Source organism: Arthrobotrys flagrans (assembly GCF_004000055.1).
Source record: "Arthrobotrys flagrans strain CBS H-5679 chromosome Unknown unitig_15, whole genome shotgun sequence".
NCBI classification, from domain to species: Eukaryota; Fungi; Ascomycota; class Orbiliomycetes; order Orbiliales; family Orbiliaceae; genus Arthrobotrys; species Arthrobotrys flagrans.
In genome coordinates this window covers 4,300,677-4,318,796 of record NW_027137545.1, presented here as the reverse complement: position 1 = coordinate 4,318,796, position 18,120 = coordinate 4,300,677, and the positions used below count along the sequence as shown (strand labels likewise).

Genomic DNA, 18,120 nt, shown 5'->3' with positions numbered 1-18,120 from the left:
GGGCGGCCAAAGCGAGAGGCCTCCTCTCCCCCCAAATATGTTTACCTCAACTACTAACTATTAAGGAAAAGATACGGAATTTCGGTTCTTCAGACCCCAACGCTGTTGTCATTTTCCTAACTACAGAATTCCATGATATCGACGGCTATGAGCACAGGATGGGCGTATGACTTTTTGGGTCATCAGGACGTGATTGTGATGGGTCGCGAGGAACAAACGCCCTTCAGAGGCTTCTATGACGCCGTCTTGGAAATTTTGTCAAGGCTGAAAGAGACGATGGGACCAGAGGCTGGGGACGATATGTGGGTGGTTGCGTACTATAGTTACGACTGGCTAACATTAATCAATGTTGACGCTATGGTCATTGTCGGCGCATGGGATATATTTATTCCATACTACGCCTCAGATTGCGATTCGTATGAGAGAATGTATACATCCGGGTTAAAAAATATTAACCATATTCCTAGTCCGTTGAACCCCGAACGCTCAATGTACTGGTGCGATATTACTTTCGAAGTACCGGGAGTGGCTTCTTTCACACGAACCGTCGATTACGTCCCGAGAATGGCAAAACTATATAGCTTAGCCTATCGTGGGTTGAAAGGACAACAAAAGAATTTCAAATTGTTTGTGGATAGTCAGCCAATAGCAATTTTAAAGGATGCCCATCCCAAGAATCAAATCGTTCCCTCGCCGATGTCCCGGAACCAACGTCCGAGTGCTGGGAACTAGTGTACGACGGTGCGACTATTACAGTTGAAGAAATGAATATGAGTGGAGGTTCCCAACCACGCGGTAAGGATTAAACTACACACACCTTGATCTAGAAACTAAGCATGCGATATCTATTTTGGTTACTAGCTTTATCTAGTTGAAGTCTATCAGGGACATAGCTTTCTCTGTGGGTATTGGCTCGATAAGTGTAAGATGGCTCCCACGGTCTCATCCATCGTGTTCAAAACGTTCAGATTCAATGCTGAGAGAGGACGAGAAGTACAATACCAAGACTTTATCTTAGAAAGTAGTATTAGAGACGCAGGCGATGGCTGGCACTACCGTAAAACTCATGAATTCTGGGAAGAGTTGTCATTTGGAAGCACTATTATCCCTTTAGGAATTTTACAAAACGAAGATCTTGTGGAGACAACCACTCACACAGACCTAAGCATTCCAGCTGTATTCAAAGTACAGTTAGTGAAACTCAAAAAAACATCAAAGCAATTGACGAATTTGAGGGTCATGGAAAAGATATTCCAAAGGCAAGAAAGCGAATTATAGTGAGGATACCGAATCAAAAAACACATTAATGATCCTTCAAGACAAAGCCTGAAAGAAAAGGATTGTAATAGATTCTTTCTATATTGGCAAAGCCAGATACGAAAACTTAATGCGTCTATCACAAAACACAGGTGGGTACAAATTCAAGCCAAAATTACTTGAGGAGGCGGCGGATATTGGAAAACTAGAGCCTGTCTTGAGCCTATCAGAACGATATATATATGGCTACCCGTCGATGTTGCCCCAAGCATTTAAGACACAACCGGATGGTTTTCCTAGACACAAAGAAAATTTAAATAGGACAAGTTTGCTTCAGTAGGTTTGATCTCGACTACTAAACAGCACCAACAGAATTAAAGCAAATTATTAAAGAAATTTGGAATGATTAGAACAACCCGAATCCTATTTGAGATTTGTAAGATTACTAACCACCCTCATTTTTTGTATAAAAAAAAATTTTTTTTTGATATAAATATAAAATTCTGGAAGATTGTTATGTACGACCCCTCGAAAAATATATACAAAAATGGAGGATTTGTTTTATATTTAGATATGGAGAAAAAAAACTACCCATTATTTCCACCAAAAGTTCATGTTTTGACTGAGATTCTTCACCCAAATATCAACAAGCAAGGGAAGATTTGCCGCAGTATACTTGATCGCAAGTGTTTTCTAGATTTTCGACGACCTTCTGTTGCCAATATCTCCTCAATCATTCCGCAGCACTAAATTAATGACATAAACAGGGAACTGGACTGCAGGCACCTCAAATGTGCAGCTGCTGAATACTATCTGGGGTCTCCTATCTACCCCTGAGGTTTCTGACCCAGTGTAAGGAATCTCTGAGTTGGTGGAGGATCCGATATCCACACATTTTACGAGCCTGCTAACGTATAGCTGAATCTTGAAGGAATACCGTTCTTACACTCGATTATCATTGGGACGAGAACCGCGTCAAAACCCATATAAAAGATCACGCCAAAAAGATGAAGGAGGAGCTCATCACAGAGATCGAATCACTGAGTCAATACTCTCTCAGGTCTAAGAATAAATAGGTAACCATCACACAAACCGAATTCTGAAATTGGACTAACGCTGTAAAAGGTTTAGCCACAGAAGGAAAAGAAAGGAATAATTCACCGTGACTCATTCAATTTCCGTTGCATATTATAAGCGTTTAATAACCAAAAACTATCATATACCCATATCCATATCATTATCCATATCCAAATGTTGGTTCAATTCAAACTGGAGCTAGGAACGTTATAGCAATGTATTCTTATCCTAAAATAGAAGGCGTTCAGATTCCGGCTATTTGGATATGGAAAATAGTAGATTAAACGCTATATTTTAGATCCTGACAAAAGTCTGGAAACTCTCCAAACTAGCATTAGCAAGTCGATTTAGTTGAACTCACAATGTTGACTACTAGTCATTAAGGGTGATAGTGCATGTCTACGAAAACGCATGTGACGTCAGTACTTAAAGTACACAAGACTAACTCAAAGTGTGGCTTAGCTGAACCAGGTTGGTAGTGCCAAAGGTCCACTTGTAGGTATACCTGAACTAGTAAGGCTTTAAAAGGAAACCTTCTAGAATCCGTTAAAGTACCTCCTACAATATACCACACACCCGGCCTCAGAACCCATCCATCCACTATCCGTTAATATTTTCAAAAGAAATCTATACTAGGCCACTACCGACTGGCCGATTGAACGACCAATGGCGAATATCACGACCCTTCCAATAGAACTTCAAATCAAAATACTCTCTTTCATCACATCATTCTACGATCGTACCAACGTTGCTCAGGTCTGTAAACTCTGGAACGAAATCATCGCCGAAGCCTCTACCAAATCAAAATTAAAATATAACTATGACGCCGTTACCGGTAGCAGATACCCAGTACCAGTCCATAAGCTTCTGCAATTATACGCAGAAGACTATGCCGGTACAGGTGGAGGATGGGGTACAAGTCTTCGAGGAATATTTTTTGGCTGCACAATCGAGAATGGTGCGACAAAGGAATATTTCATCCATGATGGTTTGAGTACAAAGGAAGGTGCCAAAGGTCAAATTAATGCCACGAGGCTTGATATTTCCTCATTCGACATTCTCAACGACCTAGTTTGCAAGCAACCCTCCGATGACGCACGCGGCGAAAGCATAGGCTGGGATGTACCCCAAGAATACAAAAGCATAATCGACAAATACAGCGAGTACGATTCTGACGAACGCCTGAAACTAGATTCCGATGTCATAAAACTTATGTTCGATATTTCTTGCACATTTGGGAATAAGCCGGACGAATTCTACACCCGAAAGCTCAAGATCAAGACCCAAAAGAAACTTTATGTGTACGAAACCACCACCGTTCGAGAACTCGTTGAAAGAAGTCGAAGGAGGGTAGAGGATTCCCTAAGACTTGCCAATTTGCGGATTTCAGAACCTTATGAACTACGCTTCGAGGTACGGAGTTATAACTATGGCGGCGAGGATGATTGTTTCTTGAAGTTGTCTGTGAATATATATCACAAGGACGAAGATTATATTAAGGGCAACCCGTTCAAAGTGATGCGGGCCACTAGGGATAGACTCTCTAAAAGCGAGTTTCATATGCCGGATTACTTATTGTAAACGTTTATTCCTCAACCTCAGAGCTAACGCTGCCGGAATATATTGTAACTAGATGATTTGTTGAGGTTTTTTTTTTTTTTGGCACTAGGCCGAATTAGTTTTGAAGTCCTAACCTTTACCAGTTGAGAGGCACAGTTAGGTTTTAAGGCAGTAAACTTGGGGACCTGCTTCCTTAACGTAAGTTTACCCCTGGCAGATATTACCCTCTCTTCAAATTTGCAAATCATAGAATATTATTCTTCACCAACAGTATAAAGCATCCGCTGGATCTTTCTACCCCTTGCCATATCCACAGCTGTCCGTCCCGCATAGTTTCTAATTCGAGCATCCGCTCCGTGCGAGAAGATCGAAAACCTCAACATAGAACGGGTTGGATTGCTCTGAAACATATATGTAATGCGGTATTCCCATCATTATCTACCGCATTCACCTCTGAATTATATTTCAACAATGCGGAAATTAATAAGTTTAAGTGGCAGGCAGCCGCCACATGGAGCGGTGTTTGCCCTTTTGCATCCCGGCGGGTGACATCTGCGCCCGATAAGAGAAGACAACTCTATCTTCTCCTTATGTGAGTAGGTGGCAACAACTCTATGGGGATGAGACTAGCCTTGTGAGCCGACATATTCGTCTAAGGGAAAGCCACACTCAGATATAAGATACCGGACATTTTCTAGTTGCCCATCGTCAAGTGCATAATCCAAGGCGTTTCGGCCACTGTCGCCTAAGGTTGAGAGCAGATTGGCACACTTTTCCAGTAAGAAGTGTACCATCTGGGGCCCTGCCTGGTGCGTGGCCGCATAATGGAGCGGTAGCATCCTGTGAGCCGCACCAGTAGCCGATGCACTGAGCCTTCGCTCTAAGGGTTGACGATCTAAGAGTTTGTCTTCAATTAGTGCCACGATGATAATAATTCCGGGTTTACGTGCATTTAAGCTTGCCGCCAAACAAAATTTCAGCAAGCTCCAAGTCACATTGCGCGATTGCGTAGGAAATTGCTTTGTCAATTAGCATGTCCGCTCCCTTGACACGTTTCCCATAAAAGCTCAGGGATAGGCCCCGTTCTTCTAATGTTTTCGTCCCTTTCTTATACGCAGTATAGTTGAAAGGTGTGAGTTTGGGGTTGGAGGTAGGGAAGCTAGCGCTTGTCCAAACCCGTCCCGAGGAGTAACCTCGGGTTTAAATTTCGCATCGATATCCATGTTAGACATGACCGCAGCAGGGTTATCAGTATCGTTTCGTGGCACGTCCGGTGTATCTCGTCCAACTCTGCCGGCCTTACTTTTCCAAGGCTCTGACATAGCTCTTCTAGTTTCGGGTGCCCTTGTACCACTCTAAAACCTTGAGAGCGGCATTATAATATCCTTCAACCTTTTCCCAGTCTTTATTTTCGTAACTTTCGGCAGCCCTCAATATGACGAAATTTAGTTTTGCAACTTCCAGTTCGTCATCGCCTTCGTCTCCCGAGCCTGAGTCCGGGTCTGCAAAGCGTTTCGGGGTTCCGTGTTTCACGGTTTCGACGGGTAGCGTCGTCGGTGTCATTACAACCGGCTGCGTTTTTTGGTTCTCTAGTGTTTTGCGAGGCTCTTGGGTTTCAAGGCCAGTTTCGCGGTTCGATGGCTTCCCTTCATTAAATCGGCTCCCTTGGGTTGATCTGGTGGCATGATAAACGTTCTCTAGGCCTCCAGTACTTCTTATCTATAAACAAAGAAACAATGTTAGTCAGAGTCCAGACTGAGAGCTATAGCATCGATATAAATATTGCAGAATTTAAGAAATACAACAAATTCGCCACAAACCTCATACCCATAATTCTAGCTCCTCCCAAATTCATATTCTCCATACCTCCAACAACTGGTCTAACCTCCGACACCGCCAACTTTTCGTGGTATATCGCTCGTCGGGTATCTCTAACCAGTTCATGCTCGATTGCCTTTAAATGCGTTTCGTGGGCCATCTTTTTTTTTTTTTGTTTCCTTTTATTGTCGTAAAATGGGTTTTTTGTGTTTCTGTCTTTTGCAAAACGGCGATGACGAGGCCTCGAGAATTTAAATGTGGAATGCTGAAAGCTGAAGGGAAACTCGCGTATGTGTATGCATGCCAAGACTGAGGAGCTGAACAACTCCAAGGCTGCGTGATTTCGTTAATATGCGAATACTTAAGCATGATAACTCGAAAATAAGATATCTATGCGTCTTGTAATCTTAATTTCCCTTTTTTTAGGAAGATTTAGTATCGTATATTTTGGGATGGCTTGGCGGGCTAGACGAGTGATTCTGGGGTATTATCTTTATTTATAATTGAGATATATTTCAGATGTGAAACATTAGTTTCGTGTTTGAATAACATGGAAAATCTTAGAATCAATCCCGTCTTCTAAATTTGCAGTTTCAGCTCTGGCTATGGGTCTATATCCAGGTGTTAACATACTTTCATTTGCCATCTTGTTTTAGAATTTTACACTGTGATATTCTAGAATTTCCATAAAACCCGAAATATCCGTCCCAGAAAAAACCTCGGTTTTTCCCTATGACACCAATCAAATCTTCGATACAATTGATTCATCAGATGTATACTCTATAAAAGATTCGTTGTATATTTCTCGGAAGGGTGCTGTAAATAAAACAAAACGCCCCCACAGGCCCATCTTCAACCCACAGAATCACAAATCCTCTCTCTCTCAGAAAAAGCATCGGATCTATCTCCAAAATAGTCTATAAACTCCACCTCCCCTCGAACCACACCCTCACCTCGATCGACAATAACCAGCATAAACCGAATCTTCCCCCTCACACCCACAAACCCAGGTTTACTAAACTCCTCCTCTCAAACAAAGTTATTAACAGCACTTTCATAATATACTTATACAACTGTTCGATGAATGGGTTTGCACACCTCCTGCAGCATCGAAGGGGCAAAAGCCGCAAGGATGGCACGGAGAGATTATGCCGTCTGTTCAGCGGTAGGAGAGATTAGTGGTCGGGCCGGATGATGATAAATTTATATTCACATTGTGGTATTTTGTGCGTTGTCTACGATTAAGGTTAGCTTGCGTATCGAAGGATGGTATGGCTTCCTCGGGTTCGAGATGGGATGGTTTGTAGATCTAGGGCTCGTGTGATCTATGAGTTTTAAGACAAAGGCCGAGCTGTATACTAGCTTTTTGCCATGTATATTTTTAAATCATTTCGGCCATACATCATATTAAGACAAAAAAGAAGGAAAAAATTATAATCGTCAGGCCGACGGCTCCGAAGGATAGTCCGAAGGGGAAAAAAAAGAAAAACCAAGGAGAACAATATAACGATCTCCAGCATCAATAAACGAAAAAAAAAAAGGTCACCGCTGTAGAGGTATCAAACCGTAAAAAGAAATAGTTAAAATAAAAAAAGAAGGAAGAAAAGAGAAAAGAGAGGTAAGGAAGGGCTCCTCAAGAGCAAATAACACCCCTTCCTCCCCACCGCGATGCAAAAAATTTCCGAGGTTCACGGGTGTGCTTTTTATTCGATGCTTCTCCTCATTGACACACAGTCATCTTATTTTAACAGCCTTCACAAAGTCTTCTTCTCCACGCCATTTCCATTGCCATTTAGTTGAACGTCCGATCCACTAAACTCATTGAGTTTATCGAAGAACCTCGAGAAAATCTCAGCCTATCACCAATACCACATTAGCAAAATCTCCCAAACCCCAACAGACAATTATAAATACTCACCACAATAGTCTCATTGGCATCATTCGTCTTCCTATGCTTGATAGTTAAACACCAAATATCCAAATAATCACAAATATTCAAAACAACATCAAACACAAAGCTTCCATATACACCATACGCACATCCCAAGCACAAGAATACGAACGGAATTTCATATTCCTCGCCTAGGGCACTTGGCCAACCGAATCCGTAGTTTTCGGTAAGGAAAGGTCCAAGGGAGTCCATAGTTCCCAAGAAAATTGGGATGATTAGGACGTTAAAGTATGGGAAGGCGGATTTTGTAAGATGGGCAACGATGATGAGGCCGACTTGGTAGGCGAAGGAAGCACCGACGAAGAACATGAAGGGAATTAAATGGTCGTGGAGGATAAGAGGCTGGATGTAGAGCCAGGTGGGGATGAGGATCCACAAAGCAAAGAATGGAGCGAGACCAAGAAGGGCAGGGCGGACACGGAGGCCGGCTGCGCGGCGTGCCTTGACGACGTTCATCGAGCTACGGCAGGGTTAGCATGCGTAAGACCACTTGGAGATATCTAGAAAAGGGTGATCCAACCTCTGGAAAATGCTGTATCCCAAAATGACACCTCCGTAAAGCATGTAAATCGTAATGAAGCTTGCCTCATAAACGGGTTTAGGAATCCATTCGAATTCCGGCACTCCCAAGCTCCTCAACATGCTTCCATGCCAGTAATAACCACCAGTAAAGGTCGTAATCGAGTACACAATAATGACCGCGCAGATACCTTCAACGGGTCCAGATACCGGTCCCAAATACAAAGTATGCGTATGGTATTCCTCCCACGTCGTCAGATAGAACGAACAAAGAGTCGCAAATAGTGTTCCAACCGTTTGCCATGAGTAACCCAAGTTCACGGCACCAGCAAAAATAACGACTTCGAGGGTAGTATTGCACGCGTCGACACCGTGATCAAATAGTTCACCAAGTGGACCGCTCTGCTTCGTCCTTCGTGCTTGGCTACCATCCACGGCATCGAAACTCTGGTACAAAAACAATCCAAGTGCCCAAGAGGCATAGACCCAAGGTGGACAGTTCTGATCCAAAGTAGGATTATACCAAAGCAAAGTCGCGAGATTTATAATAATGAACGAGAAGCCGGTGAGAGTGATCAGATTTGGAGCCATGTTCATGGGGAACAATTTGATAAATTGATTCCAGAACGGTTTGAGGATGTATTTGGAGACAAGGGAGTGGTCAACCCCGGAGTACTTGTACTCCTTGAGGTGATGGAGTCTGGATTGACGGATATACATTTTGGCGGTATTATTCCCCTATGCCGAAGCTAAGGCTCTAGATGGAAGAGGTAAGAGACTACCGGAGGTGATGGTGACGATGGAGGGGTGGACTGAAGAGGAGACAGGAGATATATAGTGGGGCTGGCGATATAAATTTTCGAGCCAGCAGGTAGGTGCGCAGCTCCAGGGTAGCTATGATACAGCTGTACTGCTAGCAGGCCCCGGTAAAGTTTGTCTGGTTACGGCAGGCAGGCTCTATATCGATAGCAGGATCTTGTTCGGACTCAAAGGGAAGTTGTTATTCTTCGAAGTCAGTCTAGCTCCTGCTGGACGAAAGGAAGCTTAAGGCGTGGGAGACAAAGAACGAAGCTACGAGCGCGAAGCTTGCTTGTTGGATTCTTCGTCCAACGATTTTTTTTTTCCTGGTCTTGCGGTACGCTAAACACAGTGACGTCAAAATTTCGGCCGTTGGGCTCAACACCAAAACCCTACCACGTGAAGAGTTAGGTCACGATGCATTATTATACTAACGCCCGTCGGCCGTCACAAGCAACAGTTGTATCGATATCATCGACGCCTCCAAGGTAAGGACCGGGGTAGTTTGGGAGTACCTAAGTATGTACTTTTTATTATCGTTTGGCTTCATAGCTACAACCGGCTAAAGCATATATGGGCCACAAGTGTATATTTACAAACCATAGAATGAGGCAGCACGAAAACAAAGGAATGAACAAGTTCGAAGTTTCAAAAAGCTGTAAGGAAAGTAGACGGTAAAAATCAAAATTTAGGACGAGGTGGAACCCCCGATGACCTTCGCGTACACCTCGACTACCCAAGAACCCTCAGATTTTCCACACAGGGGGTACTGTACTGGTGTCTGCCCCCGTGAAGAGCATAAAAATCTGCTAACGTCTAGCGTGGGCATCAAACAAACCAAATATCCCACGAGTCAATATTGCGTGGAGAATTCCAAGATCCAAAGAAGCCAGTTTCTAACGGAAAGGGAAACGATGACGATAAGAATAAGAGGAAAGACCATTATATGTCGCCAAACGAGTGACACAGATACGCATCAGTAGCGAATGTATTATGGTGTCCAGAGGTAAAAGATATAAAAGAGAATTCACGAAAGGTGTAGAATCTTTAGGAGAGACGTTAAGAGAAGACAAAAGAACGGGAGACGCAAGGAGACGCAAGGTAAACCAACCACACATAAGCAAAGGCAGCCCCATCCGTAACAAAGGAAAACTCACAAAAGGGAAAAGAGTAAAAGGAGAAGACCACTATAGATACAAAAGAATGCTCCAGATATGGCTCTGAGGAATTAGAAAAAAGTAGTTTTATACCCTCCCCTATTCTCAATGGTAGGGTTGGAAGGTGTAGTAGAAGAAGAAGCAACAGGCTAAGCTTGGCTATCAGAAAAAAAACCACGAAGCATAATATAATCCGTTGTAAGCAAAAGGCACCAAAGGGGGGACAAATCAAATAGTCATTGCACACCAAGTGTTGAATCAAGACGGGGTACTCAAGTCTCATCCTACGGCTTTTCACCCTTGGTCCAGCTATTCAACACCGTCATTACAGCTACGCCAACAACTACCGCGCCGATAAAACTAGCTAACGGCGTTCCGTAGTCCCGGCGGAACTGCGCGGCACTGCCTTTTGTCGCTAATTTCGAAGGTGTAGGGGCTGCGCCGTTTGTGGCCTTTTCGACGGTGTTCTCCTCGCCCTTAACCGGAGCAACTCCGTTGGGGGCCTTCAAAACCTCCTTCTCCTTTTTGTGTTCCTTCTTGGCCTTTTCTAGGGCCTTCTCTGCTCGGATTCGTGCTTCCTCTTCTTTCTTCTTCTCTTCAACGATCTGGGAGATCGACTTCTGTACCGACGACTTCTCGGTCTCGGACTTCTGAAGGGACTGCTTCAGAAGTTCTATTTCTGCTTGAGCGGCTGTGAGGTTGGCCATAAACTTGTCCAGCTTCAGCTGCATATCATTGTCAACTAATAATAAATGTTAATATCGAATATAAAGTTTTGTGAGCAGGGTACATACCAATGACTGGTTCCGGTGACGGCGATTTCTCTAGAACTTCGCCAACATCAGGAATATCAGGAATTCTCCTGCTGCTCTCCTCCTTAGCTTCCCTCTCCTTCTCTTTCTGAGCAGCCTGCAATTCAAGCGTAGCTGTCTCCAGTCTCCCAATTCGTTCTTCGGCAAGCTCACGGGCTGATCGTTCCTTCAGGAGGCTATCCTCAAGTTCCCTAACCCGTAATGATTTTGCCTCGAGATCCCTTTTGGTATCTGCAAGAACGGTAACAAGGGAGAGAATTTGTGGCGGAGGTTTACTCGAGAACTTATGTTGAGCAAGGCTTTCGATCTGTTCCAGGGGCATCGGAAGTTCAGAGTCATCAACAGGGCCGTCCTTCGACGAATCAGCTTCCGGAACATCCTCAGCCGGTTCGCCATTAACTAGTGGCTTGTTTGCTTCCTTCTGCTCTTCCTCCTGTTGTTGAGCCTTCTGGGCCTGCTGCACGAGAACCATGTCGAAAAACTCATGTGCCCTCTTCAGTTCAACTTGTTGCATGCGGGCTTGCTGCATTTCGTACTACATGGACCATTATAACACGTTAGTCGTCGACTATCTTCCCTTACTCCGACAAAACAAAGGATATACGCACGTTAAGGCGCTTAGCAATAGCTTCGATCGTGATCGGCATCCCCGCCATCAATTGGTTTCCTTGACGTTGCAGGCCAACGAGCCCGTTAGGCAAAAAGGCCATCGGCCCACCTCTCGATGTTTGCGAATTACTCCTCCCCCGTCCGCCTGTAACTCCGGAAACAGTTTGAACATGGTTCAACGGTGGTGCCATCAATCCGCCTCCAACACTGGGGTCAATATCTCCAAAATTAAGGTCGAAATTGGCGCCATTTCCTGTTGTTTGCACTTGATGGAATCCAGCATGTTGAACTCTTGCTGCGACTTTATGATGTACTATGGTCTTGTTGTCTTCACCGACAATATCGATACCGAGCTCCAAGATGTCTTCAGCACGTATTTCATGAGGTTCGCTGTCCCTGTTTTCAGGAGATAGTCTAGAGCCGTTGACAAAGGTTCCGTTCGATGATTTGACATCACGGATAAAGACTCTACCGGTTCCTTTCTCGGCCCAGACTTCAGCATGTTGACGGGAAAGAACCTTCGAATCGAAGAAGCCGTTGGATTGTGTGGGTATTGTTTTAGCGTTGGTCTGACGGCCGATACGAAGGACGTCGGGATAGAAAGGTAGCGGGATGACTTTTCGTTCGAAGGTACTGTTGAGAGGTAGTAGCATAAGGAAGGAACCTAGGAATTGACGTCATGGCGGTTAGCTGTCTGAAACGGCTACATGCATTGCATACAAATGATATCTAGCGACAAATCCAACTTACCAGTATTGCTGTTACCAGAAATTGCAGCGTTCAAAGCATTAGAAGCGTTGCCACTGTTCTTCATGGCGCTCTCACGGTTGCCGACACCGTTCCTAGCTGTCTTCCTCTTTCCAGCAGCACCCCAGGCGACACCTCCGTTAACGGTATTGTTGGCTGAATTGATGGGAGTATTTGGTTCAGAGTTATTCGGCGACGGGTTTGACGAAGCTGGGGTAGAGGTAGCATTCGAACCGGCCATGGTGCCGGTCGAAGAGTTTGAGGAAATCGAGGAAGAATTGGAAGCGCTGGAGGACGGTCGGGGAGGTAGCTGGTTGAGAGCCTTCTTAGCAGCAGCAATAGGATTGGTATTGTTGATATTGTTGGTAGTAGCGGTAGATGAAGTTGAGGTCGATGAGAGTGAAGAAGGGGGGATGGCGTTCTGGGATTTGGAGCGAGGGGGCATTAGCAGACGGGAGACCTCGTCGGGCGTCATCTGAGCGTGCATTGAAGCGGTCCCGTTAGTCCATGACCGCGGAACTGGCTGATGGAACGACGGCGGCGATGCAGCGACAGCGGTCATTATTTTATTACTCTACTCAAAAGTAAAGTAATTATTCTCAAGGATGAGGAATTCCCAGACGAATTTGGATTTTAATTTGGTCGGCCGGTTAGTTGGATTTCGAAAGGATGTTCAAGCAATCGCTATCCCTTTTTGTATCTCCCGAGGAAATCTATCACCGACTGACTGCTCAGCTTTGCTGCTGTATAATCCCCGTCAGGAAAAATGCGGAACCCCCGTCGTCTAGATACTCTTATCGTCGTCCGTCTACTCGTTCTTTACAAACGGTCGGCAAAAAAGCACGACGATGTCGGGAGTAATAGAAGCCCAATGTCGATGTGGTCCAGAAATACCCGACCAGGTTAGCCCGCCAAAACGTCTTAGTTGTCTCTTTCGCCTACTCGTTCCTTTTACAAGCACCCAGGTGGATTTTCTCTCTCAAAAGGTCTATGTCATATACTCTAGCAGCCCAAAGAAGTATAGGGAAGGTCGTTATCGCAGGCGGGGCACTGTCGAGGGGTCGTTACTGGGGTCGTGAGAGGAAAAGAAGCTGGACGGAAACCCAACAGGCCGCAGCTGATGGCTGAATGTGAATGTTGATGTGAAGGCCCTTCGAGTTTGTCTGGTTTTGGCAACACACGGGTCCGGTGCCAAAGGGAAAAATAAATCCTGAAAACCTCGTCCCGCAAAATAAAAAAATAAAAATAAAAATAAAAATAAAAAGATGCAAAAAAAATATTGTTTAATAAGAAAAGGGAGGACAGGTTGTGGTTGTTCGAAAAGGGTGTTTGGAGGGGAGGCAAAGCAAAGCCACGGCGGGTGTATACAATATAGGTTAATGCTTCTGACCACAGGCACCGTATACTAGCATATCTGTCTGCACACCACCATGCTCCGTCTCTCCTTAACAGTACCTATTCGCCTCGAAACTAAGCAATCGATAGCAAGTGGTATTACTGAAGAATACCCACGTCTTTTTTTATATTTTTTTTATATTTTATTTTTATTCTTCTTCCCCAGTGAAGTCTGAAACTGAACAGACGAAACCGAGCTCTACAGCCGTAAATTCAAAGCCTGGGAACTTCTCAAACGTCCATTCTGATTGATTCGTTTCTTTCTTTTCTCTTTAAAATTTTCTTTTCTTCTTTTAGTCTTTTCCGTCGATGGATGTCAACAAAAACGTCAAAAGGTTGGTCTGCTTTGCCCCTCGCATGAACCAAGAAGTACAACCCAGCCAGAGACAGAAAGAGATAAAAAAAACAATATATCTGTACACAAGAATCCAAGAGCAAGAAGAAGGGCCGGAGCAATATGCTCGGTGATGTAGACCTGCGCCCGTTACACCACTCAGTGCTTGCTTGCAGGAAAAATAGAGGTGTGAATTCGAATGGGAAGAGAAAAACCAGCATCCCGAAGGTCCAAAAATAGGAGAACTCGAAGAAAATCAGGTCCAATGAAAACAAACCGGACCCCTCGGCGGTCAGGCAAACTAGCTTCGATCAGGCACAGAATTTTCTTACTACCGATATACTGTGTGCTATCAAATGGAAAAAATTTTCGACTGGACAGAAGACTTCCTCCTGCACAGAATGATGTATGGAAGAATACTTCTTCACCGCTGATTGGGAGCCACCTGCCAACAAGCTTCGTCGTAGCTGACAGTCCGGTAGGGACATTTTGACACCCCGGCCATAACTCCCGTATGATACCTTTCAGCTTATTCGTTGACATGCACACTCCCTTGACTCAAGATCCCATTCTAGCCCTCTATTTTAGTCGCATGAGCACCTGCATATTCAAGATAAAGTCAGGCTAATTGTCAATGGTACCTCACCTTTCTGCCCTGGCCTTCCCCTTAAACGAGGTATCTAGTACTTCCCATCCCCTTCTCTCCCACCCGCCGGTATGCGCATCCCGTCCCTATCGAGGGGTAGCTTTTTCTTCCCAAGTTTATGAACGAAGCTAGCTCGATGTGGAGATGGAGGACCGACGATGCAATGAACCCTCCGTCTACGAGCATGGATGATATGATGAAAGTGCATGCCCCATTTTACCCCGTATTTTCTCGGTTGAGCTCTTGATAGGTCACATCCCCAGCCAGGCCTCATCGAAATGCCTATCTGCACACCGGATGCAATTTACTATCATGTACCCAGGTAACCCTTCTAATTTTCGCCATACTGTGCGATCAATCTGAAACTTCCAAAAACAAGAGCTGTGTTTTCCCCAGAAATCAAACATTCCTCCCAAGAGACCAGAAAAGCTTGAAAAAAAAAAAAAAAAAAAAAAATGATACACGGTAGCTAACAGGTACAAGTTGGAACCCACCAAAAGGGGTTAACCGGAGAGGGGAGCCGTTGAAGATTGCCCAGCTGCCATACATAGCATTCACGAAAGTGAGGGGTCTTACCCAACTCAACTGGCATGTGAAAAAAACAGTAACTAAATGCGCCACTGTTGACATGATTATGATCTTTCGTGGAGCCGGTGAAGAGGCTATACAAATAGGTAGACACCGGATCTCGGCCTTACCTGCTGTTCCCTGCACACGACCGAGGAAGGATCGAGTGACTGCTCCGCGCGCACAAAAGGAACGGGAACACAGAGTCACCCAGCATCCTCCCGTCGCAAGTAGAATAGAAAGAACAGATGAAACAAAGCTGCTCAACGAGGAATTATGGTTGTTTCAGCGGTAAGGTAAGGAAGCATCATAGCGTCATGATGAGAGGGTTTGTGCAACCAGATTTAGTGCTGGGGGTTATTGAAGATGTTGGATTTTGGGCCGAACAACACAATGTCTGTTTACATCAGCCACATCATGCCTAAGAGCTTCTGGATCTTTTTGTTTTTGAGCAACGGGCATCCCGACAGTCCCGAGATCCTATTTTGCACCCTCGGGTCGATGCGTGGCTTTAAACGGCCCTTGTTCGTTGGCCGGCGCAACTCCTTATGCCGCGTAATCGTTCCACCATATCTTTGCATGTAAGGAAAAGGTTTATCTAATATGGGGTATATATGACATTCGATACCTTCATGGGGCCGGAGCCCGCTGTTCATGAGCTCCTCCATGTCTATAGCTACTCTATCGTATGTTATCCAAGAATATTACGTCAGTATCCAAGCCATATACACAACATAAGATTCAATTGTTACTCATGAAGACATTTTGGTTTGGGCTTTCCCAAGGAAGGGTCTAGGATGATAAGCTGAACAGCCACAGACTCGAAATTACTGGGTTACCCCGTGCCTTACTGGCTACGGGATTGGTTGCTGGATGTCGGAATCGGCTGTCTATTTAAGCACTGGCTGAGCGAGCCAACGATTTTGGTTCAGCGCAGACGCATTGGTACGAGCCAGTATCGGTCGCAACTGGTTCCAGCACCCAAGAACAAAATCCCGCGAGCCAACCTAAGTGCAATGCCTGGTTACGAACGGAGCAGTGAGCCAAGGTCGAAGACCAGGGTTCAGCCTAGTTACTACGCGTATCTTCCCTTGCATGATAATCCATCTACCAAATGAAAACCAAAGTTTGACGAAAGGATGTACGAAGGGATGCAATGATGGGTTAATGATAAAGGAGAAGGTTGGAGACGGAGGCCTTCAAACAGTCCTCGGGAAATAATAAGAATAATAAGAATGAAAAAACAGGAGCCAAAACTCAACGCTTCAAGATTCTGGCTCCCGAAGCCAGGCAAAATTATCTCCCAATTTCTGCTCAGGCCTAATATAGATTTCATGAAGGTGAAAATGCCATCAACATAACTGGAAATGGGTCTAACTGAGGGGAAATATGCGCGTGGTGTAGGAAATACTTTGTCATTAACACAGTTGCGAGAGCTCTTGTGGATCTAGCAATACCAAAGAAATTCCAATAACTATCAGCTTCATAGTAAGTAACTACCTAACCCACCTGTTACCTAGGTACCTAAGGTGGGTACTTGAAGAAGTAGTTAGGATAGATACCTAGGTAGTCTCAAGTGTGTAGGCCCAGGATGCCTATAGCTATTTCAAAGAGAGAATGTTGTATATTTTGCGTTGTCCTGACCTCCTTGCACGTTTCACTTTTAAATTTAACCCCGAGCGCCCCACGCTCATCCACACCACAAGGTCATCGGCATCACCAACCACCATCGGAGCTATCGCCATTCCGTAGCGACGCCAGCCAAGCCTCAAAAGTCTCTCCCCTAATCAGGATCCTGCAGGAACTTCGTCCGGCAGTCATCATGCCAGTTCCTGTTAATATGCCAACCGGTGGTGGGGCAGGTCAACACGGCCCCTCCACACTCGATAAATGTATAATTTTTTTTTAAAACGGCCATCCAGGTTCAGATTTAATCAGTGAGATTGCTAATGCTAATATGTTATCGGTTTCTAGTGAAACTTGGTTTAATGATGGGATCTTGTATGTTTCTCTCCTACTTTGATACCTAGATATAAACCGGAATCTACCCGACATCCCGATACCGAACTAACGATTTTCAAAATATCCAGCTGTCGGTCTCATCATCGGCTTCATCTTTGGCGGTTACAATATCTTCCGTTATGGCGCAGGTCCCAATGGTGTCTTCAGGTCCTTGGGACAGTATATGGCTGGTTCTGCTGTCACTTTTGGGTATGAAACTACTAATCTACTATCAGAATTTCCTCCAGATATCTGACACCAGGGTGACAGCTTTTTCATGTCGATTGGTACCGCCATCCGTACACAACCATATGACGAACGAAGTACCTATGCTTTCTCCCAAGCTCTAAGGAGACAACAGAAATACGGCTTCGGACCAAGGCCAATGGTTGTTCCAGTCGAGAGGGCCGAGAGACGCAAGTGGGATTAAACGACCCACGATACAGGAACGATACGCCGGATAGAGGATAAAATGAGAACCATACAGCAAGGCGTGTATACGAATGCGTAAATTTGCGTCTGGTTTCACAAGATCTATCACTAGTTTACCATCTTTCCGGGTTCCCATGCGATCTCTAGGTCCCATTGGAAACACCACTATTCTCTACCCTAGCAACTTTGGACGATTGTAAGATGAGGCGACGACGAGAAGAAAAAACAGAGCAAGGATACTGCACAATTGTATTCATCTAATATTGTACATAATACCATTACTTTATTTTGATTTCTGGAGCCAGCGAGAAAGCGCGTATGGAAGGAAGAAAAATGCTAACTAATAGTTACCGGCTTTCATAATTCCATTCGTGCTATCTTTTCGATTTCATTCCTGGCTTAATGTATATATCAACCCGCTCCACAAATATGATATTCTT

At 44.7% G+C, this 18,120-nt stretch overlaps 6 protein-coding genes across 6 annotated transcripts; 3 read left to right on the top strand and 3 right to left on the bottom strand.

Moving 5' to 3' along the window:
* Positions 1-1,659: 1,659 nt before the first annotated feature.
* On the top strand, positions 1,660-2,333 carry DFL_001181 (uncharacterized protein; the record flags this gene model as incomplete). Its single annotated transcript, XM_067629761.1, has 3 exons — positions 1,660-1,693; positions 2,025-2,109; positions 2,189-2,333. 3 exons carry the CDS (start codon positions 1,660-1,662, stop codon positions 2,331-2,333), a joined length of 264 nt encoding a protein of 87 aa, XP_067495749.1.
* A 667-nt stretch (positions 2,334-3,000) lies between these two features.
* Positions 3,001-3,915, top strand: DFL_001180 (uncharacterized protein; the record flags this gene model as incomplete). The annotated part of the gene is made up of 1 exon (XM_067629760.1): positions 3,001-3,915. The coding sequence occupies one exon, from the start codon at positions 3,001-3,003 to the stop codon at positions 3,913-3,915; it is 915 nt and encodes a 304-aa protein (XP_067495748.1).
* Positions 3,916-5,223: 1,308 nt separating this feature from the next.
* Positions 5,224-5,872, bottom strand: DFL_001179 (uncharacterized protein; the record flags this gene model as incomplete). Its single annotated transcript, XM_067629758.1, has 3 exons — positions 5,224-5,613; positions 5,697-5,729; positions 5,780-5,872. The coding sequence occupies 3 exons, from the start codon at positions 5,870-5,872 to the stop codon at positions 5,224-5,226; spliced, it is 516 nt and encodes a 171-aa protein (XP_067495747.1).
* A 1,594-nt stretch (positions 5,873-7,466) lies between these two features.
* DFL_001178 (uncharacterized protein) lies at positions 7,467-8,902 on the bottom strand (the record flags this gene model as incomplete). Its single annotated transcript, XM_067629757.1, has 3 exons — positions 7,467-7,568; positions 7,631-8,123; positions 8,184-8,902. 3 exons carry the CDS (start codon positions 8,900-8,902, stop codon positions 7,467-7,469), a joined length of 1,314 nt encoding a protein of 437 aa, XP_067495746.1.
* A 1,519-nt stretch (positions 8,903-10,421) lies between these two features.
* On the bottom strand, positions 10,422-12,867 carry DFL_001177 (uncharacterized protein; the record flags this gene model as incomplete). Its single annotated transcript, XM_067629756.1, has 4 exons — positions 10,422-10,879; positions 10,932-11,484; positions 11,558-12,222; positions 12,309-12,867. The coding sequence occupies 4 exons, from the start codon at positions 12,865-12,867 to the stop codon at positions 10,422-10,424; spliced, it is 2,235 nt and encodes a 744-aa protein (XP_067495745.1).
* Positions 12,868-17,069: 4,202 nt separating this feature from the next.
* Positions 17,070-17,678, top strand: DFL_001176 (uncharacterized protein; the record flags this gene model as incomplete). Its single annotated transcript, XM_067629755.1, has 4 exons — positions 17,070-17,139; positions 17,222-17,248; positions 17,338-17,458; positions 17,519-17,678. The coding sequence occupies 4 exons, from the start codon at positions 17,070-17,072 to the stop codon at positions 17,676-17,678; spliced, it is 378 nt and encodes a 125-aa protein (XP_067495744.1).
* Between the last annotated feature and the right edge of the window lie 442 nt (positions 17,679-18,120).